At 45.5% G+C, this 22,751-nt stretch overlaps 1 protein-coding gene across 1 annotated transcript; it reads left to right on the top strand.

Annotated features, from left to right (window-relative positions):
• The first annotated feature begins 2,628 nt into the window (after positions 1–2,628).
• Positions 2,629–4,459, top strand: LOC100284620 (uncharacterized). The gene is made up of 3 exons (NM_001370677.1): positions 2,629–3,148; positions 3,241–3,359; positions 3,658–4,459. Exons 1-3 carry the CDS (start codon positions 2,858–2,860, stop codon positions 4,154–4,156), a joined length of 909 nt encoding a protein of 302 aa, NP_001357606.1. The 5' UTR covers positions 2,629–2,857; the 3' UTR covers positions 4,157–4,459.
• The last annotated feature ends 18,292 nt before the right edge of the window (positions 4,460–22,751 follow it).

The following is a 22,751-nucleotide window of genomic DNA, read 5'->3' on the forward strand; positions in this document are numbered from 1 at the left end:
ATGACATGTTCAAACGGGCCGCCCGTTTAACTGTTGACATGTCCTGATGTCCATGCATAAGACGAGATGACGTGACGACGGCCTGCGGTGCACACACGTTCGGCCTAGCTGCAACAGCTGGCCCGACTAAGGCCCACCACTATTAGCTTGAAGATAGTATTGTTAAGTATTCTAAGAGTATGTTTGATTCAGCTGTATAATTCTGAAAATCTAATTCCAGTTGTGATCTACACGAAATTCATTGTGAACTAATAACTGTGAAAAAATGAAACATGTTTGGTTCAAACGTTTGTGAATTACATATTCTATAACAGCATCACAACTTAACATGGATGACACGAATCTTGGAAATCTAGGACAAGAGGTGATTCTGAATTGAACTATAGAAATTTATATATTTATGGGAGTCTATTCTCCTACTGTACCCGTTTGGTTAAGATTCCATAATTTTGGTAGCGAATCTGATTCGGTAAGCTGAAAGCAATGAGTGCATTGGAGCACAAGGAGCCTCGGTGGCTTAGATCACTCATCGATGCTCTCTAGGGCATAAGTGACCTCAAAGAATTATATTATTTTACTCTTGGACATTTTAGGGCACTAGAACCTCGAGGTCTTAGAATGCCCGAAGCTTGAAGGGTCTCGAATCTCTTAGTGACTTTTCACTTTGGCAGCATTGACAACCTCTTTGGCTCAATAGATTCCAACATAATTCATCTTCCATGGTGACACACCATTTATCATCAATAAAAAAGAGATTGCATTAATATGTCATAGAAAAAAAACATCTAAAAGGATTGTACTGAATGGTTCCATTTGTTTAAATAAGAGGCTTGATTGGGTTATCACAAGATTGTGTGATCATGAGATGGCGAGGGGGCACATGCTCGATCAATGGGCCATCCAACCCGACCCGACCTGATCAATGCAACGGGTGGGTATGTGCCATAATTTTTGACACGCGACAATAATTCACAGGCCAAGTACAACCGTATGAGCCATTTTTTTGACCCAAAAAAACCGACCCAAAGCCAAAAACCCTGACCCAAATCCGAAAAACTCGACCTGACACATTAAACTGGGAGGCATGGGCCAACCCGACCTAACCCACCACTGGACGTCCTCCTAGTCGTCGACGCTACGCAACTCAGCCGAGCTGCTGATGTGGGGTGTGGTGCCGTGTGTGCAGCTCTAGCATGTGGCATGCACATGCTGTGGTTGGAAAATAGATGGCAAGATTAGAAATGGCAACAGTTAAATATCCATGGAGTATTAATATCCCATACATATATCTATGATGAAAAAATAGTCCAGAGATTATTTATATTCACTGATGGGTATAGATTCACCCCATATCCATACTCATGTGGGTATGACTCATCCATCAGATCACTCATACACATAAAGATTAGACATATACATTATACAAATGCCAAGTATATCTAAATACCTTACAAAATTTCTAGCATCATTCAATCATCTATTCAAGAACACCATAGATAATTGGATAAAGTAGCAACACTAAGATAGTACCACATAACACATTACATGTTCCATTATATGATCATTAAATAGTTGTTAAGCTCTGTATAACATTATCGTTAAAGGTTGTTAAATAGTCAAAAGAGATAGATGACTGAAGCTCAAGTTTAATTTTTTGGGCTAAATTTATGTCGGGTATTTTATACCCACGGCTTAACAGGTATGCGTGAGGGCCAAACGTTTTAATACTCCATCCGTTTCGTTTTAGTTGTCGCTGGATAGTGCAAAATTGAACTATCCAGCGATAACTAAAAAGAAACGAGGGAGTACATGTTTACCCATTGGGTGAAGGTTTTTATCTAATAAAAGACTTATGAGTAGAATATTTAAATCATATACATATCCTAATAGAGTATTGGGCATCATGTCGTTGTTATCCATTGCCATAGCAAGATTGATACAATAGCACGATGCTCTCCCAACCCACTACATATATGTACTGCTTTACACTGTGTATGCTAAGAGCAGCTCCAAAAGAGCACTAAAAATTTGTTCCCCAAAATCTCTTATTAGCGTCTATTGAAAAATAAAATCCACTAAAAATATGTTATCTCACAGCAGATCACTAAAAACTTGTCCCGAAAAAAATTAAAAAGGGACATGGGCCAACAGACGTTGTATTGGGCCAGTACGTACGCACTATTGCTCTTGGTTTTGTGCATGTGCCTCCACCAGCGTTCAGCAACAGACAGGAAAAAAGCGCGTGCCAGGGGAGATTGGGGGCACAACTCCGAGGCGAATATTTACGGGAGATTGAGTTCGATATGCATGGTCACGAAAAAGATTAGGAAGATAAAGAGGAGCTGTTAGAGGCATCATGAGATGAGTTTTCACCCTAAAAATACTTTTGGGATTAGTTTCCGTCACTTGTTGGAGTTGCTGTAACATTTCCGGTGGCTCAAAGTTTCCTAAACAGAAGAGATGTGGTTCTAAACAAAAGTTTGCACGTCGATCGCTTGCTTCCACGCGTGCATCCTCCCCTGTCCTGATGGCGACTGGCAGGGCAGGCCGCCACTGGGCATCCGCATATCCCTCACGCGGTCACAGTTACTCCGGGACCCACATGTCATCACGTCAACCTTCGCCATGCCCAAAGCTTAGCCTCGAAGCGTCTGTACTGTGTGCGTCCTCTCCTCGACCTCAACCCCCACCCCGCCCTACCTACAACCCTATTAAATTCCGCCTTCCGACCCGTAGACCTGATTGATCCCCGCATCGAATCCGGCGGATCGGGAGCGGGAGAGACCACTCCCAAATCGCGTCGCGTCGAGAGCGAGAGCGGAAGAGGTGCGCGCGGGGGAACCGACCGAACCGACTGATGGAGTCGACGGCGGCGCCCGCCGCCTGCGAGATCGCGCGCCTGCCGGATGACCTCCTGTCGGCGGCGCTCGGCCGGACGGGGCCGCTGGACGCCTGCCGCGCCGCCGCGGTCTCGCCGGCCTTTCGCGCCGCGGCCGACGCCGACGCCGTCTGGTCCAGCTTCCTGCCGCCCGACCTGCCCCCGCTCGCCGATGGGGAGCTCCCCGCCGACGCGACGGCCACCAAGAAGCAGCTCTTCATGCGCCTCTCCGACCCCGCCAGACCCGTCCTCCTCGCCGACGGCCTCACGGTACGGGACCTCGTCGCCATCGATGCATCGGCTCTTGTGTTGTGATGTGCTGTGCCTGTGATGTCCCGCACTGATGTGGTTGCTCCCCCCAGAGCATGTGGCTGGACAGGGCCACCGTGGCCAAGTGTTACATGCTGTCCGCCAGGAAGCTGACCATCATTTGGGGCGATACGCCGCAGTACTGGCGCTGGATCCCCCTCACCGACTCCAGGTCTGTGAAATCAAACAAATAACCCCTCTGGCTCTATTTATCCATCCATCCATCCATCCATCGTCGGCTCTGATGCGAATGTGTGGTGTGGGCTCTACATCCAGTTTGACGGTATCTCTAGTCTAGTCTGGATACACGGCCGGGCCAATAGTTGCGCGTCTGTGCAGATGTCCAGTGGAGATTATTGTTTCGAAGCAGTCTGGTAGTGTTAATTTGTACTAAAGAAGAACCGTGCCCCTGTTCATGCTTCTTCCAACATGCACAATTCCAATGCCGTGTTTTGTTTTTTGTGTGCCAGGTTCTCAGAATGCGCAGAACTCCAGCACGTTTGCTGGCTGGAAATCCGCGGCAAGATACCCTGCGACATGCTGTCCCGGAACACCACTTACGCCGCCTACATGGTGTTCAAGATGTCCGACGAATCCTATGGGCTGGACTATCCGCTCCAGGAGGCTGAAGTTAGCATCGGGGCAACCAGGTCCACTCGTCAGGTCTGCCTAGGGTACGTCGACGACGACGAGGACGGGGAAGAGGTGCCTCAGAACTACCGGTCGTTCGGGGCGGTGGGAACTGTATTTAGACCAAGGATCGGGAGGCGGAACCGTCGCCAGCCTCCTGGAGTGCACGTCCTGCACCCTCAGACAAGAGCCGGCGGCTGGATGGAGATGGAGATGGGTGAGTTCAGGAACGAGGAAGGTGAAGATGGCGAGGTGTCCGTCAGCCTCATGGAGACCAGGGGCGGCAACTGGAAGAGAGGTCTTACTGTGCAGGGCATTGAGATCAGGGTGAAGAAGTAAGGATGTGAAGGTTGTGGGGATCGGGCTTTGCGCATCAAAACAAATAAAAGGATCTTAGTTAGATTTGTAGTGCGTGTTCTACTGCACTGCAGCACTTGCGTATGTGTGTGTCTTGCCTATGCCCAGCAAAAAAAAAAAACAAAAAGTTCTTCTTGAGGCAAAAGAACTGCAGTTTTGTACACAATATTGTTGTGTCCCAGATCACTCGGTGCTCGATGACTGGCCATGTTTGCTTTTGAAAGTGTAAACTAGGTGTGCTTGTTACGATCACACAAATCACCAATGGAGAACACCAATTCTCGCTACGCCAACCGCTCCAGTTCAGCGCTCACCGTCAGTTTAGCCTAAGGTTCCAGCCTGGCTCGTTGTATGGACGATGCCGTAGTTTACCAGGTTATTACAACTGATGGGCCATGGGCCGGATAATGTGTACATCACATCACTAGAATGGACGACCAAGGAGGCAGTCGAGCGGGGTTGGGACAGGGCCACAGGGGCGTGGGCGTCCATAGCCAAGACGGCGACGGAGGAGAAGGCGATCACCACAGACACGGTATGATCTCGTCGGAGTTCACTCAAAAATGTTCTGATGCTCTTTAAACCTTTCTTTTACATTGTTTCTTCGTGTGATCTTTGTGTGTGGTTTGGTTTCGTTTTATATCTTGGACTCTTGCACGTTGTTGTATATCTTCAATGGGTATTCTAGTGTATTTCTTGACGTGTTCGTTATCTTGAGCACCACTTTTTCTTCGTTCAATGTTGCATCCTTTGAAGTATAACCAAATATAATTACAAAAATTATAAGTCTAAATTACACCATGTCATACCTTATACATAATGAGCTCTTTCTTTAACACTTAGTTGAGCATCTTCAACATGTCCAAACCATTTTCTCCTTTATGATCAAAGTTGCTCACACTAGTGTCCGTATAAACTAAACCACACGTATATCAACATAAACATATATTACTTCATATAAGATGTCACTACCAAAACCAAACAAAGTTCTTTCACATGTTGGCGCCATGAGAGATGAAAAAGGCGATCATCACGAATGTAATAGGGTCTCGTTGAGCTCCGTGATTGTGTTGCAGTGGTGGAGCTATGGTAAGACCTTACCTCGACAAAGACAGTGGGTGATGACGGTGCATGGCGTCTCCTCTCGCAGTGTCTGCGAGACGTCCCGCGACGGGAGCTCCTCTCGTAGTTCGACAATAGGTTGTCGCATGAATCATGATGCTAAAAAGGTATGATGGAGTAGTTCTGATGGACACAATTATAGACAAAAAAAATAAACTCTCATGCAAGTGATAAACGTAGTAGGGTCTCGTTACAACTCCGCAATTGTGTTGCGGTGGTGGAGCTATGAGACCCTACCACGACAAAGACGGTGCATGGCGTCTCCCCTCGTGTGTCTGTGAGACGTCCCACGAGAGGAGCTCCTCTCGTAGTTTGACAACAGGTTGTTGCATGAATCATGATGCTAAGAATGTATGATGTAGTAGTCCTGATGGACATAGTTATAGACAAAAAAAATAAACTCTCATGCAAGTGATAAATGTAGTAGGTTAGAGCTCCGCAATTGTGTTGCGGTGGTGGAGCTATGGTAAGACCCTATCGCGACAAAGACGGTTGAAAGGGAATTAGGCTTACACCTATTTTCTAATTAATTTTGGTGGTTCAATTGCCCAACACAAATAATTGGACTAACTAGTTTGCTCTAGTGTATAAGTTATACAGGTGCCAAAGGTTCACACTTAGCCAATAAAAAGACCAAGTATTGGCTTCAACAAAGAGAGCAAAGGGATAACCGAAGTGTGCCCTGGGCTGGCGCACCGGACTGTCCGGTGCACCAGGGGACTTCACGCTGAACTCCTCACCTTCGGGAAAATCCAGAGGCGCTCCGCTATAATTCACCGGACTGTCCGGTGTACACCGGACAGTGTACGATGTCCCAGGGAAGAGCAACTCTGGAACTCGCCAGCTTCGGGAATTTGCTCCGCTATAATTCACCGGACATGTCCGGTGCACACCGGACTGTCCGGTGAGCCAGCAGAGCAACGGCTATTCGGCGCCAACGGTCACCTGCTACAACATTAAATGCGCGCCAGTGCGCGCAGAAGTCAGGCACGCGCGAAGTGGCGCACCGGACACTCTACAGTACATGTCCGGTGTGCCACCGGACATCCAGACGGGCCCAGCAGTCATAGCTCCAACGGTCGGAACACAACGGCCTGGTGACGTGGCTGGCGCACCGGACACTGTCCGGTGTGCACCGGACTGTCCGGTGCACCATCCGACAGACAACCTCCGTCAAACGGCTAGTTTGGTGGTTGGGGTTATAAATACCCCCAACCACCCCACATTCAAGACATCCAAGTTTTCCTACTTCAACCACTTACAAGAGCTCTAACATTCAATTCTAGACACACCCAAGTGATCAAATCCTCTCCAAATTCCACACAACGCCTTAGTGATTAGTGAGAGAGATTTGCTTGTGTTATTTCGGGCTCTTGCGCTTGGATTGCTTTCTTCTTTGATTCTTTCTTGCGACTTGCGATCAACTCAATTGTAACCAAGGCAAGAGGCACCAATTGTGTGGTGGCCCTTGCGGGGAAGTTTTGTTCCCGTTTGATTGAGAAAAAGAAACTCACTCGGTCCGAGGGACCGTTTGAGAGAGAGAAAGGGTTGAAAGAGACCCGGTCTTTGTGACCACCTCAACGGGGAGTAGGTTTGCGAGAACCGAACCTCGGTAAAACAAATCCACGTGTCACACTCCTTATTTGCTTGCGATTTGTTTTGCACCCTCTCTCGTGGACTTGATTATATTTCTAACGCTAACCCGTCTTGTAGTTGTGATTAACTTTGTAAATTTCAGTTTCGCCCTATTCACCCCCCTCTAGGCGACTTTCAATTGGTATCAAAGCCGGTGCTTCATTAGAGCCTAACCGCTCGAAGTGATGTCGGGAGAACACGCCAAGAAGGAAATGGAAACCAGCGACAAGCCCGCTACAAGCCACGGGAAGGCTTCATCGGAAGAGTCCCGCAACAAAAAGAAAGGGAAGGAGAAGAAAGCCTCCTCCCACAAGTCGCATCGGAGTGGCGACAAGAAGAAGAAAATGAGGAAGGTGGTCTACTATGAGACCGACACTTCATCACCTTCCACCTCTGGCTCCGACGCGCCCTCCATAACTTCTAAGCGCCATGAGCACAAGAAGTTTAGTAAGATCCCCTTACACTATCCTCGTACTTCTAGACATACTCCATTACTTTCCGTTCCATTAGGCAAACTGTCAACCTTTGACGGTGAAGATTATGCTAGGTGGAGTGATTTAATGAAATTTCATCTAACCTCACTCCACAAAAGTATATGGAATGTTGTTGAGTTTGGAGCACAGGTACCATCCGTAGGGGATGAGGATTATGATGAGGACGAAGTGGCCCAAATCGAGCACTTCAACTCCCAAGCCACAACCATACTCCTCGCTTCTCTAAGTAGGGAGGAGTACAACAAGGTGCAATGATTAAAGAGCGCCAAGGAAGTTTGGGACGTGCTCAAGACCGCGCACGAGGGTGATGAACTCACCAAAATCACCAAGCGGGAAATGATCGAGGGGGAGCTCGGTCGCTTCCGTCTACGCCAAGGGGAGGAGCCACAAGACATGTACAACCGGCTCAAAACCTAGGTGAATCAAGTGCGCAACCTCGGGAGCAAGAAATGGGATGACCACGAGGTGGTTAAGGTTATTTTAAGATCACTTATTTTCCTTAACCCTACTCAAGTACAATTAATTCATGGCAATCCAAGATATACACTAATGACTCCCGAGGAAGTAATCGAGAATTTTGTGAGCTTTGAGTTTATGATCAAAGGCTCAAGGAAGATCAACGAGCTTGACAGCCCCTCCACGTCCGAAGCACAACCGGTCGCATTTAAGGCGACGGAGGAGAAGAAGGAGGAGTCTACACCGAGTAGAACACCCATCGACGCCTCCAAGCTCGACAACGAGGAAATGGCGCTCGTCATCAAGAGCTTCCGCCAAATCCTCAAGCAAAGGAAGGGGAAAGATTACAAGCCCCGCTCCAAGAAGGTTTGCTACAAGTGTGGTAAGCCCGGTCACTTTATAGCAAAATGTCCTATTTCTAGTGACAGTGACAGGGGCGACGACAAGAAGGGGAGAAGAAAGGAGAAGAAGAAGTACTACAAGAAGAAGGGCGGTGATGCCCATATTTGTCGCGAGTGGGACTCCGACGAAAGCTCTAGCGACTCCTCCGACGACGAGGACGCCGCCAACATCGTCGTCACCAAGGGACTTCTCTTCCCCAACGTTGGCCATAAGTGCCTCATGGCAAAGGACGGCAAAAAGAAGAAGGTTAAATCCAAATCATCCACTAGATATGAGTCCTCTAGTGATGATAATGCTAGTGACGAGGAAGATAATTTGCGTACCCTTTTTGCCAACTTAAACATGCAACAAAAAGAGAAATTAAATGAATTAATTAGTGCCATTCATGAGAAGGATGGCCTCTTGGACTCCCAAGAAGACTTCCTAATCAAGGAAAACAAAAAGCATGTTAAAGTGAAAAATGCTTATTCTCTAGAAGTTGAAAAATGCGAAAAATTATCTAGTGAGCTAAGCACTTGCCATGAGACTATAGACAACCTTAGAAATGAGAATGCTAATTTGTTAGCTAAGGTTGATTCTATTGCTTGTAATGTTTCAATTCCCAATCTTAGAAATGATAATGATGATTTGCTTGCTAGGATTGAAGAATTGAATATATCTCTTGCTAGCCTTAGAAATGAAAATGAAAAATTGCTTACTAAGGCTAAAGATTTTGATGATTGCAATACTACCATTTCCGACCTTAGAAGTAAAAATGACATATTGCATGCTAAGGTTGTAGAATTAAAATCTTGCAAACCATCTACATCTACCGTTGAGCACACTTCTATTTGTACTAGATGTAGAGATGTTGATATTAATGCTATTCATGATCACATGGCTTTAATTAAACAACAAAATGATCATATAGCAAAATTAGATGCTAAAATTGCCGAGCATGAAATTGAAAATGAAAAATTTAAATTTGCTCGTAGTATGCTTTATAGTGGTAGACGCCCTCGCATTAAGGATGGCATTGGCTTCCAACAGGGAGGCAATGTCAAAATTAATGCCCCTCCTAAGAAATTGTCCAACTTTGTTAAGTGAGAGCACCTAGAGGGGGGGTGAATAGGTGATCCTGTGAAACTTAAACTTATAGCCACAAAAACTTGTTAAGTGTTAGCACAATAATCGCCAAGTGGCTAGAGAGAAGGTCTTGCACAATACGATAATCACAAAGAATTCAACACAGAGAAGACACAGTGATTTGTCCCGTGGTTCGGCCAAGTACAAAACTTGCCTACTCCATGTTGTGGCGTCCCAACGGACGAGAGTTGCTCTCAACTCCTCTCAAGTGACCCAATGATCAACTTGAATACCACAGTGTTATGCTTTTCTTTTCTTATCCCGTTCGCGAGGAATCTCCACAACTTGGAGCCTCTCGCCCTTACACTTTTGATGTTCACAAAGAATCACGGAGTAAGGAAGGGAGCAACACACACAAATCCACAGCAAAATGCGCACACACACGGCCAAGAATCGAGCTCAAAAGACTATCTCAAAGTTCTCACTAGAACGGAGCTCGAATCACTGAGAATGACAAAGGAATGCGCAAAGACTGAGTGTGGATGATCAAGAATGCTCTAAGGTTGCTTGGTATACTCCTCCATGCGCCTAGGGGTCCCTTTTATAGCCCCAAGGCAGCTAGGAGCCGTTGAGAGCAAATCTGGAAGGCCATTCTTGCCTTCTGTCATCGGGGGCACCGGACAGTCCGGTGCACACCGGACACTGTCCGGTGCCCGATCTCCTTCCTAAAATGGCGCAGCCGACCGTTGCAGATCTGGGAGCCGTTGGCGCACCGGACATGTCCGGTGCACACCGGACAGTCCGTTGCCCCCTTCTGACCGTTGGCCCGGCCACGTGTCGCGCGCAGATTCCGCGGCCGACCGTTGGCCCGGCCGACCGTTGGCTCACCGGACAGTCCGGTGCACACCGGACAGTCCGGTGAATTTTAGTCGTACGTCGTCGGCGAATTCCCGAGAGCGGCCACTTCGCTCGAGCCAGCCTGGCGCACCGGACACTGTCCGGTGCACCACCGGACAGTCCGGTGCCCCAGACCGAAACAGCCTCTTGGCTGTACACAGCCAACTCTTCTCTTTTCTTCTTCTTTCTGTTTTTGATACTTAGACAAGTATATTAGTACACAAAACCAATGTACTAAGACTTAGAAACATACCTTTGCTCTTGATTTGCACTTTGTTCATCCATGGGCATAGATTCACATTTAAGCACTTGTGTTGGCACTCAATCACCAAAATACTTAGAAATGGCCCAAGGGCACATTTCCCTTTCAATCTCCCCCTTTTTGGTGATTTATGCCAACACAACATAAAGCGACTAGAACAAGTGCAATATCACTTCAAATAAAACTCAAATTTATTTTGATTCAATTTTGGCATATATGGATCATCCTTTGCCACCACTTGGTTTGTTTTTGCAAATCAAACTCAAAATCCTATCTCTAAGTCAAATCCACTTGTAGAGACATAAAGAGAGGTTTTCCAAAGAAAATTGATTCAAGATTCCAAAAACTCCCCCTTTCTCCCATAGTCAACACTTCTCCCCATAAGAGGCCAACTTTTGACAAAAGAGACAATGCAAGAGTTTTGACAAACCAAAAGCTCTATCCTACTGTTTTCAAAGTTTCTCAAGTGGTAGCTGATCCATTTATCGCTTTGGCCTTTATTTTCTCCCCCTTTGGCATCAAGCACCAAAACGGGATCAATCTTGGCCCTTTAACCTCATTGCCTCACCAATTTCTTCAATTAAGAGCAAAATAGGCAATAAGAGTTTAAAGATGAACTTGGAAAAGTTACTCTTTTCATCGGAGTGTAGTGGAAGTCTTGCATGGTCCAAGTCCACCTTTTCCCTTTCAATCCTTCTTTAAAGCATCAAACTCAAGCACAGGATTAGTCTCAAAGGGTCAAGTTGTAACACATCTCCCCCTAAACATGTGCATCACTTTGCAACGGACTTGTGAGGTCCAGGGAGTGTTTGTACACCTTGAGCACCACAAGAAGCAACAAAATGCATAAGGAAAATGATCAAAGGCATAAACACAAGTATGCTATAAATCAATCCAAGTTCCGCGAATCTAAGACATTTAGCTCACTACGCAACCTGCAAAAGGTCTTCTCATCTAGAGGCTTGGTAAAGATATCGGCTAGCTGGTTCTCGGTGCTAACATGAAACACTTCGATATCTCCCTTTTGCTGGTGGTCTCTCAAAAAGTGATGTCGGATGTCAATGTGCTTTGTGCGGCTGTGCTCAACAGGATTTTCCGCCATGCGGATAGCGGCTGTGCTCAACAGGATTTTCCGCCATGCGGATAGCACTCTCATTATCACATAGGAGTGGGACTTTGCTCAGATTGTAGCCAAAGTCCCTGAGGGTTTGCCTCATCCAAAGTAGTTGCGCGCAACACTGTCCTGCGGCAACGTACTCGGCCTCAGCGGTGGATAGGGCAACGGAGGTTTGTTTCTTAGAGTTCCACGACACCAGGGACCTTCCTAAGAATTGGCACGTCCCCGATGTACTCTTCCTATCGACCTTACATCCAGCATAGTCGGAGTCTGAGTATCCAACCAAGTCAAAGGTAGACCCCTTGGGATACCAGAGCCCGAAGCAAGGCGTAGCAACCAAATATCTAAGAATTCGCTTCACCGCCACTAAGTGACACTCCTTAGGATCGGATTGAAATCTAGCACACATGCATACGCTAAGCATAATATCCGGTCTACTAGCACATAAATAAAGTAAAGACCCTATCATTGACCGGTATGCTTTTTGATCAACGGACTTACCTCCTTTGTTGAGGTCAGTGTGTCCGTCGGTCCCCATCGGAGTCTTTGCGGGCTTGGCGTCCTTCATCCCAAACCGCTTTAGCAGATCTTGCGTGTACTTCGTTTGGGAGATGAAGGTGCCGTCCTTGAGTTGCTTCACTTGGAACCCAAGGAAGTAGTTCAACTCGCCCATCATCGACATCTCGAATTTCTGCGTCATCACCCTGCTAAACTCTTCACAAGACTTTTGGTTAGTAGAACCAAATATTATGTCATCGACATAAATTTGGCACACAAACAAATCACCATCACATGTCTTAGTAAACAGAGTTGGATCGGCTTTCCCAACCTTGAAAGCATTAATAATTAGAAAGTCTCTAAGACATTCATACCATGCTCTTGGGGCTTGCTTAAGTCCATAGAGCGCCTTAGAGAGCTTACACACGTGGTCGGGGTACCGTTCATCCTCGAAGCCAGGGGGTTGCTCCACGTACACCTCCTCCTTGATTGGCCCGTTGAGGAAAGCGCTCTTCACATCCATTTGGAACAACCTGAAAGAATGGTGAGCGGCATATGCTAGCAAGATACGGATTGATTCTAGCCTAGCCACAGGAGCAAAAGTCTCCTCAAAGTCCAAACCTGCGACTTGGGCATAACCTTTTGCCACAAGTCTAGCCTTGTTCCTTGTCACCACCCCGTGCTCGTCTTGTTTGTTGCGGAACACCCACTTGGTTCCCACAACATTTTGCTTGGGACGAGGCACCAGAGTCCAAACTTCATTTCTCTTGAAGTTGTTGAGCTCCTCCTGCATGGCCAACACCCAGTCCGGATCTAGCAAGGCCTCTTCTACCCTGAAAGGCTCAATAGAAGAGACAAAGGAGTAATGCTCACAAAAATTAACTAATCGAGATCGAGTAGTTACTCCCTTGCTAATATCACCCAGAATTTGGTCAACGGGATGATCCCTTTGAATCATCGCTCGAACTTGGGTTGGAGGTGCCGGTTGTGCTTCTTCCTCCATCACATGATCATCTTGTGCTCCCCCTTGATCACACTCCTCTTGATGAACCTGTTCATCGTTTGGAGTTGGGGAATTCACCATTGTTGAGGAAGAAGGTTGATCTTGCTCCAATTGTTCCTGTGGTCGCACATCACCAATCGCCATGGTGCGCATAGCGGCCGTTGGAACGTCTTCTTCATCTACATCATCAAGATCAACAACTTGCTCTCTTGGGGAGCCATTAGTCTCATCAAATACAACGTCGCTAGAGACTTCAACCAAACCCGATGTTTTGTTGAAGACTCTATACGCCTTTGTATTTGAGTCATAACCTAACAAAAACCCTTCTACAGCTTTGGGAGCAAACTTAGAATTTCTACCCTTCTTTACTAGAATGTAGCACTTGCTCCCAAATACACGAAAGTAAGATACATTGGGTTTGTTACCGGTTAGTAGCTTATACGAAGTCTTCTTGAGGAGGCGATGAAGATAGACCCTGTTGATGGCGTGGCAAGCCGTGTTCACGGCTTCCGACCAGAAACACTCGGGGGTCTTGAATTCTCCAAGCATCGTCCTCGCCATATCGATTAGCGTCCTGTTCTTCCTCTCTACCACACAATTTTGCTGTGGTGTGTAGGGAGCGGAGAACTCGTGCTTGATCCCTTCCTCCTCAAGGAACTCCTCCACTTGAAGGTTCTTGAACTCGGACCCGTTGTCGCTCCTTATCTTCTTCACCTTGAGCTCAAACTCATTTTGAGCTCTCCTGAGGAAGCGCTTGAGGGTCCCTTGGGTTTCAGATTTATCCTGCAAAAAGAACACCCAAGTGAAGCGGGAAAAGTCATCAACAATAACTAAACCATACTTACTTCCTCCTATGCTTAGATAGGCGACGGGTCCGAAGAGGTCCATATGTAGTAGCTCCAGGGGTCTTGAAGTGGTCATCACATTCTTGCTGTGATGCGCTCCACCCACTTGTTTACCTGCTTGACAAGCTGCACAAGGTCTATCTTTTTCGAATTGCACGTTAGTCAAACCTATCACGTGTTCTCCCTTTAGAAGTTTGTGAAGGTTCTTCATCCCCACATGTGCTAAGCGGCGATGCCACAGCCAGCCCATGCCAGTCTTAGCAATTAAGCATGCATCTAGACCGGCCTCCTCTTTTGCAAAGTCAACTAAGTAAAGTTTGTCGTCTAATACACCCTTAAAAGCTAGTGAACCATCACATCTTCTAAAGACAGACACATCTACATTTGTAAACAAACAGTTATATCCCATATTGCATAGTTGACTAACAGATAGCAAATTATATCCAAGAGACTCAACTAAAAACACATTAGAGATAGAGTGCTCATTTGAGATTGCAATTTTACCTAACCCTTTTACCTTGCCTTGATTCCCATCACCGAATATTATTGAATCTTGGGAATCCTTATTCTTGACGTAGGAGGTGAACATCTTCTTCTCCCCCGTCATATGGTTTGTGCATCCGCTGTCAATAATCCAGCTTGAACCCCCGGATGCATAAACCTGCAAGGCAAATTTAGGCTTGGCACTTAGGTACCCAACTCTTGTTGGGTCCTACAAGGTTAGTCACAATTGTCTTAGGGACCCAAATGCAAGTTTTATCACCCTTGCATTTTGCCCCTAATTTCCTAGCAATCACCTTTCTATCCTTTCTACAAATTGCAAAGGAAGCATTCAAAGCATGATATATTGTAGAAGGTCCATTAATTTTCCTAGGAACATTAGCAACCTTTCTTCTAGGCATATTATGAACAACATTTCTCCTACCAACATTCCTATCATGCACATAGAAAGAACTAGAAGCAAACATGTCATGAGAATCATAAACATATGAATCAAAAACATTATAATTTCTATTTGCATTTCTAGTATGTCTCCTATCATGATACATAAAAGCATGGTTCTTTGTAGCACTACTAGCCATAGGAGCCTTCCCTTTCTCCTTGGCGGAGATAGGAGCCTTATGGCTTGTCAAGTCCTTGGCTTCCCTCTTGTAGCCAAGTCCATCCTTAATTGAGGGGTGTCTACCAATTGTGTAGGCATCCCTTGCAAATTTTAGCTTATCAAAATTACTCTTGCTAGTCTTAAGTTGAGCATTAAGACTAGCCAATTCATCATTAAGTTTGGAAATTGAAACTAGGTGTTCACTACAAGCATCAATGTCAAAATCTTTACACTTATTACAAGTTTCAACAATTTCTACACAAGAATTAGATTTACTAGCTACTTCTAGTCTAGCATTTAAATCATCATTAAAACTCTTTAACTTAGCAATAGTTTCATGACAAGAAGATAGTTCACTAGAAAGCACTTCATTTCTTTTAACTTCTAAAGCATAAGATTTTTGTGCCTCTACAAATTTGTCATGTTCTTCATATAAAAGATCCTCTTGTTTTTCTAAGAGTCTATCCTTTTCATTCAAGTCATCAATCAATTCATTAATCTTATCTACTTTAGTTCTATCCAATCCCTTGAACAAACTAGAGTAATCTATTTCTTCATCACTAGACTCATCATCACTAGAAGAATCATAAGTGACATTGTTTTGATTACTTACCTTCTTCTCCCTTGCCATAAGGCATGTGTGACGCTCGTTGGGGAAGAGGGATGACTTGTTGAAGGCGGTGGCGGCGAGTCCTTCATTGTCGGAGTCGGAGGAGGAGCAATCCGAATCCCACTCCTTTCCGATATGTGCCTCGCCCTTAGCCTTCTTGTAATGCTTCTTCTTCTCCCTTTTGTTCCCCTTTTCCTGGTCACTTTCATTATCGGGACAGTTAGCAATGAAATGACCAATCTTACCACATTTGAAGCACGAGCGCTTCTCCTTTGTCTTGGTCTTGCTTGGTTGTCCCTTGCGACCTTTAAGCACCGTCTTGAAGCGCTTAATGATGAGGGCCATCTCCTCATTATTTAGCTCGGCCGCCTCAACTTGCGCCACCTTGCTCGGTAGCGCCTCCTTGCTCCTCGTTGCCTTGAGAGCGATGGGTTGAGGCTCATGAATAGGACCGTTCAACGCGTCGTCCACATATCTTGCCTCCTTGATCATCATTCGCCCGCTTACGAACTTCCCCAGAACTTCTTCGGGCGACATCTTGGTGTACCTAGGATTTTCACGAATATTGTTCACCAAATGAGGATCAAGAACGGTAAAGGACCTTAGCATTAGGCGGACGACGTCGTGATCCGTCCATCGCGTGCTTCCGTAGCTCCTTATTTTGTTGATAAGGGTCTTGAGCCGGTTGTATGTTTGAGTTGGCTCCTCGCCCCTTATCATTGCGAACCGTCCAAGCTCGCCCTCCACCAACTCCATCTTGGTGAGTAAGGTGACACCGTTCCCCTCATGAGAGATCTTGAGGGTGTCCCAGATCTGCTTGGCATTGTCCAAGCCGCTCACCTTATGGTACTCGTCCCTGCACAAAGAGGCTAGCAACACAGTAGTAGCTTGTGCATTTTTATGAATCTGTTCATTAATAAACATGGGACTATCCGTACTATCAAAGTGCATTCCACTTTCTACAATCTCCCATATGCTATGATGGAGAGAGAACAAGTGACTACGCATTTTGTGACTCCAAAATCCGTAGTCCTCTCCATCAAAATGAGGAGGTTTACCAAGTGGAATAGATAATAAATGAGCATTAGTACTTTGAGGAATACGAGAGTAATCAAAAGAAAAGTTCGAATTGACCGGTTTCTTTCTCTCGTAGTCGTTGTGGTCGTCGTCCTTTTGAGAGGAAGTAGACTCATCGCTATCGTAGTAGACGATCTCCTTGATGCGTCTTGTCTTCTTCTTCTTCCCATCCTTGCGTCTGTGGCCCGAGCTCGAGTCGTTGGACTTGTCATCCCTTGGCTCGTTGACGAAGGACTCCTTCTCCTTGTCGTTGATCACGATTCCCTTCCCTTTAGGATCCATCTCTTCGGGCGGTTAGTCCCTTTGTGAAGAGAACGGCTTTGATACCAATTGAGAGCACCTAGAGGGGGGGGGTGAATAGGTGATCCTGTGAAACTTAAACTTATAGCCACAAAAACTTGTTAAGTGTTAGCACAATAATCGCCAAGTGGCTAGAGAGAAGGTCTTGCACAATACGATAATCACAAAGAATTCAACACAGAGAAGACACAGTGATTTGTCTCGTGGTTCGGCCAAGTACAAAACTTGCCTACTCCACGTTGTGGCGTCCCAACGGACGAGAGTTGCACTCAACTCCTCTCAAGTGATCCAATGATCAACTTGAATACCACAGTGTTATGCTTTTCTTTTCTTATCCCGTTCGCGAGGAATCTCCACAACTTGGAGCCTCTCGCCCTTACACTTTTGATGTTCACAAAGAATCACGGAGTAAGGAAGGGAGCAACACACACAAATCCACAGCAAAATGCGCACACACACGGCCAAGAATCGAGCTCAAAAGACTATCTCAAAGTTCTCACTAGAACGGAGCTCGAATCACTGAGAATGACAAACGAATGCGCAAAGACTGAGTGTGGATGATCAAGAATGCTCTAAGGTTGCTTGGTATACTCCTCCATGCGCCTAGGGGTCCCTTTTATAGCCCCAAGGCAGCTAGGAGCCGTTGAGAGCAAATCTGGAAGGCCATTCTTGCCTTCTGTCATCGGGGGCACCGGACACTCCGGTGCACACCGGACACTGTCCGGTGCCCGATCTCCTTCCTAAAATGGCGCAGCCGACCGTTGCAGATCTGGGAGCCGTTGGCGCACCGGACATGTCCGGTGCACACCGGACAGTCCGGTGCCCCCTTCTGACCGTTGGCCCGACCACGTGTCGCGCGCAGATTCCGCGGCCGACCGTTGGCCCGGCCGACCGTTGGCTCACCGGACAGTCCGGTGCACACCGGACAGTCCGGTGAATTTTAGCCGTACGTCGTCGGCGAATTCCCGAGAGCGGCCACTTCGCTCGAGCCAGCCTGGCGCACCGGACACTGTCCGGTGCACCACCGGACAGTCCGGTGCCCCAGACCGAAACAGCCTCTTGGCTGTACACAGCCAACTCTTCTCTTTTCTTCTTCTTTCTGTTTTTGATACTTAGACAAGTATATTAGTACACAAAACCAATGTACTAAGACTTAGAAACATACCTTTGCTCTTGATTTGCACTTTGTTCATCCATGGGCATAGATTCACATTTAAGCACTTGTGTTGGCACTCAATCACCAAAATACTTAGAAATGGCCCAAGGGCACATTTCCCTTTCATTAAGGGCAAGGCTCCCATGCCTCAAGATAACGAGGGATACATTTTGTACCCTGTCGGTTATCTAGAGAGCAAGATTAAGAGAATTCATTCTAGGAAGTCTCACTCTGGCCCAAATCATGCTTTTTATGTATAAGGGTGAGACATCTAGCTCTAGACAACCAACCCGTGCTAAGTTGCCTAAGAAGAAAACTCCTAGTGCATCAAATGATCATGACATTTCATTTAAAACTTTTGATGCATCATATGTTTTAACTAACAAATCTGGCAAGGTAGTTGCCAAGTATGTTGGGGGCAAGCACAAGGGGTCAAAGACTTGTGTTTGGGTACCCAAAGTTCTTGTATCTAATGCCAAAGGACTCAAAACCATTTGGGTACCTAAAGTCAAGAACTAAACATGTTTTGTAGGTTTATGCATCCGGGGGCTCAAGTTGGATCATCGACAGCGGGTGCACAAACCACATGACATGGGAGAAGAAAATGTTCTCCTCCTATGAGAAAAACCAAGATCCTCAACGAGCTATCACATTCGGGGATGGAAATCAAGGTTTGGTCAAAGGATTGGGTAAAATTGCTATATCTCTTGACCATTCTATTTCCAATGTTTTTCTTGTAGATTCATTAGATTACAATTTGCTTTCTGTATCTCAATTATGTCAAATGGGCTACAACTGTCTATTCACTGATGTAGGTGTCACTGTCTTTAGAAGAAGTGATGATTCAATAGCATTTAAGGGAGTGTTAGAGGGTCAGCTATACTTGGTAGATTTTGATAGAGCTGAACTCGACACTTGCTTAATTGCTAAGACTAACATGGGCTGGCTCTGGCACCGCCGACTAGCACATGTTGGGATGAAGAATCTTCATAAGCTTCTAAAGGGAGAGCACATTTTAGGATTAACAAATGTTCATTTTGAGAAAGACAAGATTTGTAGCGCATGTCAAGCAGGAAAGCAAGTTGGTGCTCACCATCCACACAAGAACATCATGACGACCGACAGGCCACTGGAGCTCCTACACATGGATCTATTTGGCCCGATAGCTTACATAAGCATCGGCGGGAGTAAGTACTGTCTAGTTATTGTGGATGATTATTCTCGCTTCACTTGGGTGTTCTTTTTGCAGGAAAAATCTCACACCCAAGAGACCTTAAAGGGATTCTTGAGACGGGCTCAAAACGAGTTCGGCTTAAGGATCAAGAAAATTAGAAGTGACAACGGGACGGAGTTCAAGAACTCTCAAATTGAAGGCTTCCTTGAGGAGGAGGGCATCAAGCATGAGTTCTCCTCTCCCTACACGCCACAACAAAATGGTGTAGTAGAGAGGAAGAATAGAACTCTATTGGACATGGCAAGAACCATGCTTGATGAGTACAAGACTTCAGATCGGTTTTGGGCTGAGGCGGTCAACACCGCCTGCTACGCCATCAACCGGTTATATCTACACTGAATCCTCAAAAAGACATCTTACGAACTCCTAACCGGTAAAAAGCCCAATATTTCATATTTTAGAGTCTTTGGTAGCAAATGCTTTATACTTGTTAAAAGAGGTAGAAAATCTAAATTTGCTCCTAAGACTGTAGAAGGCTTTTTACTAGAATATGATTCAAACACAAGGGCATATAGAGTATTTAACAAGTCCACTAGACAAGTTGAAGTTTCTTGTGACGTTGTGTTTGATGAGACTAACGGCTCTCAAGTAGAGCAAGTTGATCTTGATGAGATAGGTGATGAAGAGGCTCCGTGCATCGTGCTAAGGAACATGTCCATTGGGGATGTGTGTCCTAAGGAATCCGAAGAGCCTCCAAATGCACAAGATCAACTGTCCTCCTCCACGCAAGCATCTCCACCAACTCAAAATGAGGATGAGGCTCAAGTTGATAAAGGAGAAGATCAAGCAAATGAGCCACCTCAAGATGACGACAATGATCAAGGGGGAGATGCAAATGATCAAGACAGGGAGGATGAAGAACCAAGGCCGCCACACCCAAGAGTCCACCAAGCAATCCAACGAGATCACCCCGTCGACACCATCCTCGGCGACATCCAAAAGGGGGTAACCACTAGATCTCGTGTTGCTCATTTTTGTGAACATTACTCTTTTGTTTCCTCTATTGAGCCACACAGGGTAGAGGAAGCACTACAAGATTCGGATTGGGTGGTGGCGATGCAAGAGGAGCTCAACAACTTCACTAGAAATGAGGTATGACATTTGGTTCCACGTCCTAATCAAAATGTTGTAGGAACCAAATGGGTGTTCCGCAACAAGCAAGACGAGCATGGTGTGGTGACAAGGAACAAAGCCCGACTTGTGGCCAAAGGATACTCCCAAGTCGAAGGTTTGGATTTCGGTGAAACCTATGCACCCGTAGCTAGGCTTGAGTCAATTCGAATATTATTAGCCTATGCTACTTACCATGGCTTTAAGCTTTATCAAATGGACGTGAAAAGTGCCTTCCTCAATGGACCAATCAAGGAAGAGGTCTATGTTGAGCAACCTCCCGGCTTTAAAGATAGTGAGTACCCTAACCATGTTTATAAACTCTCTAAGGCGCTTTATGGGCTCAAGCAAGCCCCAAGAGCATGGTATGAATGCCTTAGAGATTTTCTTATCACTAATGGGTTCAAAGTCGGAAAAGCCGATCCTACTTTATTTACTAAAACTCTTGAGAATGACTTGTTTGTATGCCAAATTTATGTTGATGATATTATATTTGGGTCTACTAACGAGTCTACATGTGAAGAATTTAGTAGGATCGTGACACAAAAATTCGAGATGTCTATGATGGGGGAGTTGAAGTATTTCTTAGGATTTCAAGTAAAGCAACTCCAAGAGGGCACCTTCCTAAGCCAAACAAAGTATACTCAAGATATTCTAAGCAAGTTTGGGATGAAGGATGCCAAGCCCATCAAGACACCCATGGGAACCAATGGGCATCTCGACCTCGACGAGGGAGGTAAATCCGTCGAACAAAAGGTATACCGGTCGATGATTGGATCTTTACTCTATTTATGTGCATCTCGACCGGATATTATGCTTTTCCGTATGCATGTGTGCAAGATTCCAAGCCGACCCTAAGGAAGCTCACCTTACGACCGTAAAACGAATCTTGAGATATTTAATTTATACTCCTAAGTTTGGGCTTTGGTATCCTAGGGGATCCACATTTGATTTGATTTGTTATTCGGATGCCAATTGGGCGAGGTGTAAAATTAATAGAAAGAGCACATCGGGGACTTGCCAGTTCTTGGGAAGATCCTTGGTGTCTTGGGCTTCAAAGAAGCAAAATTCCGTAGCTCTTTCTACCGCCGAGGCCGAGTACATTGCCGCAGGACACTATTGCGCGCAACTACTTTGGATGAGGCAAACCCTTAGGGACTACGGTTACAAATTAACCAAAGTTCCTCTTCGATGTGATAATGAGAGCGCAATCCGCATGGCGGATAATCCCGTTGAGCATAGCCGCACTAAACACATAGCCATTCGGTATCATTTCTTAAGGGATCACCAACAAAAGGGAGATATCGAGATTTCTTATATTAATACTAAAGATCAATTAGCCGATATCTTTACCAAGTCACTTGATGAACAAACTTTTAACAAACTTAGGCATGAGCTAAATATTCTTGATTCTAGGAACTTCTTTTGTTGATTTGCACACATAGCTCATTCATATACCTTTGTTCATGTCTCCTTCATATGCTATGACTAATGTCTTTTCGAGTCTATTTCCAACCAAGTCATAGGTATATTGAAAGGGAATTGGAGTCTTCGGCGAAGACAAAAGCTTCCACTCCATAACTCATCCTTTGCCGTCGCTCCGAGCCACTCTCCATCTTTGGGGGAGAGAGCATAAGTCCAAAGCCAAAGGACTCCGTCTTTGGTATAATCTTCACTCATTTATGACCAAAGGGGGAGAAAGTAATACTAAGGGCTCTAATGCCTCCGTTTTTGGCGATTCATGCCAAAGGGAGAGAAAGTATCAGCCCAAAGCAAAAGGACCGCACCACCACCTATTTTTTTAAAAAATGATTCTCAATTGAAAATTTCAAGTTGGTATCTTATTATGTTCCAAAGGGGGAGAAAGTAGTATTTCAACATTGATATATTAAAACCCTCTTGAACACTAAGAGGAGGATTTCATTTAGAGGGAGTTTTGTTCAAGTCAAAGGAAAAGCATTTGAAACCGGGGGAGAAAATTTCAAATATTGAAAATGCTTTGCAAAATCTTATTCATTTACCTTTGACTATTTGCAAAAGAACTTTAAAAAAGATTTACAAAAGAATTTGCAGAAACAAAACATGTGGTGCAAGCGTGGTCCAAAATGTTAGAAATAAAGAAACAATCCATGCGTATTCTATAAGCATTTATATTGGTTTAATTCCAAGCAACCTTGGCACTTACATTATGC

Source organism: Zea mays, chromosome 5, assembly GCF_902167145.1.
Source record: "Zea mays cultivar B73 chromosome 5, Zm-B73-REFERENCE-NAM-5.0, whole genome shotgun sequence".
NCBI lineage: Eukaryota > Viridiplantae > Streptophyta > Magnoliopsida > Poales > Poaceae > Zea > Zea mays.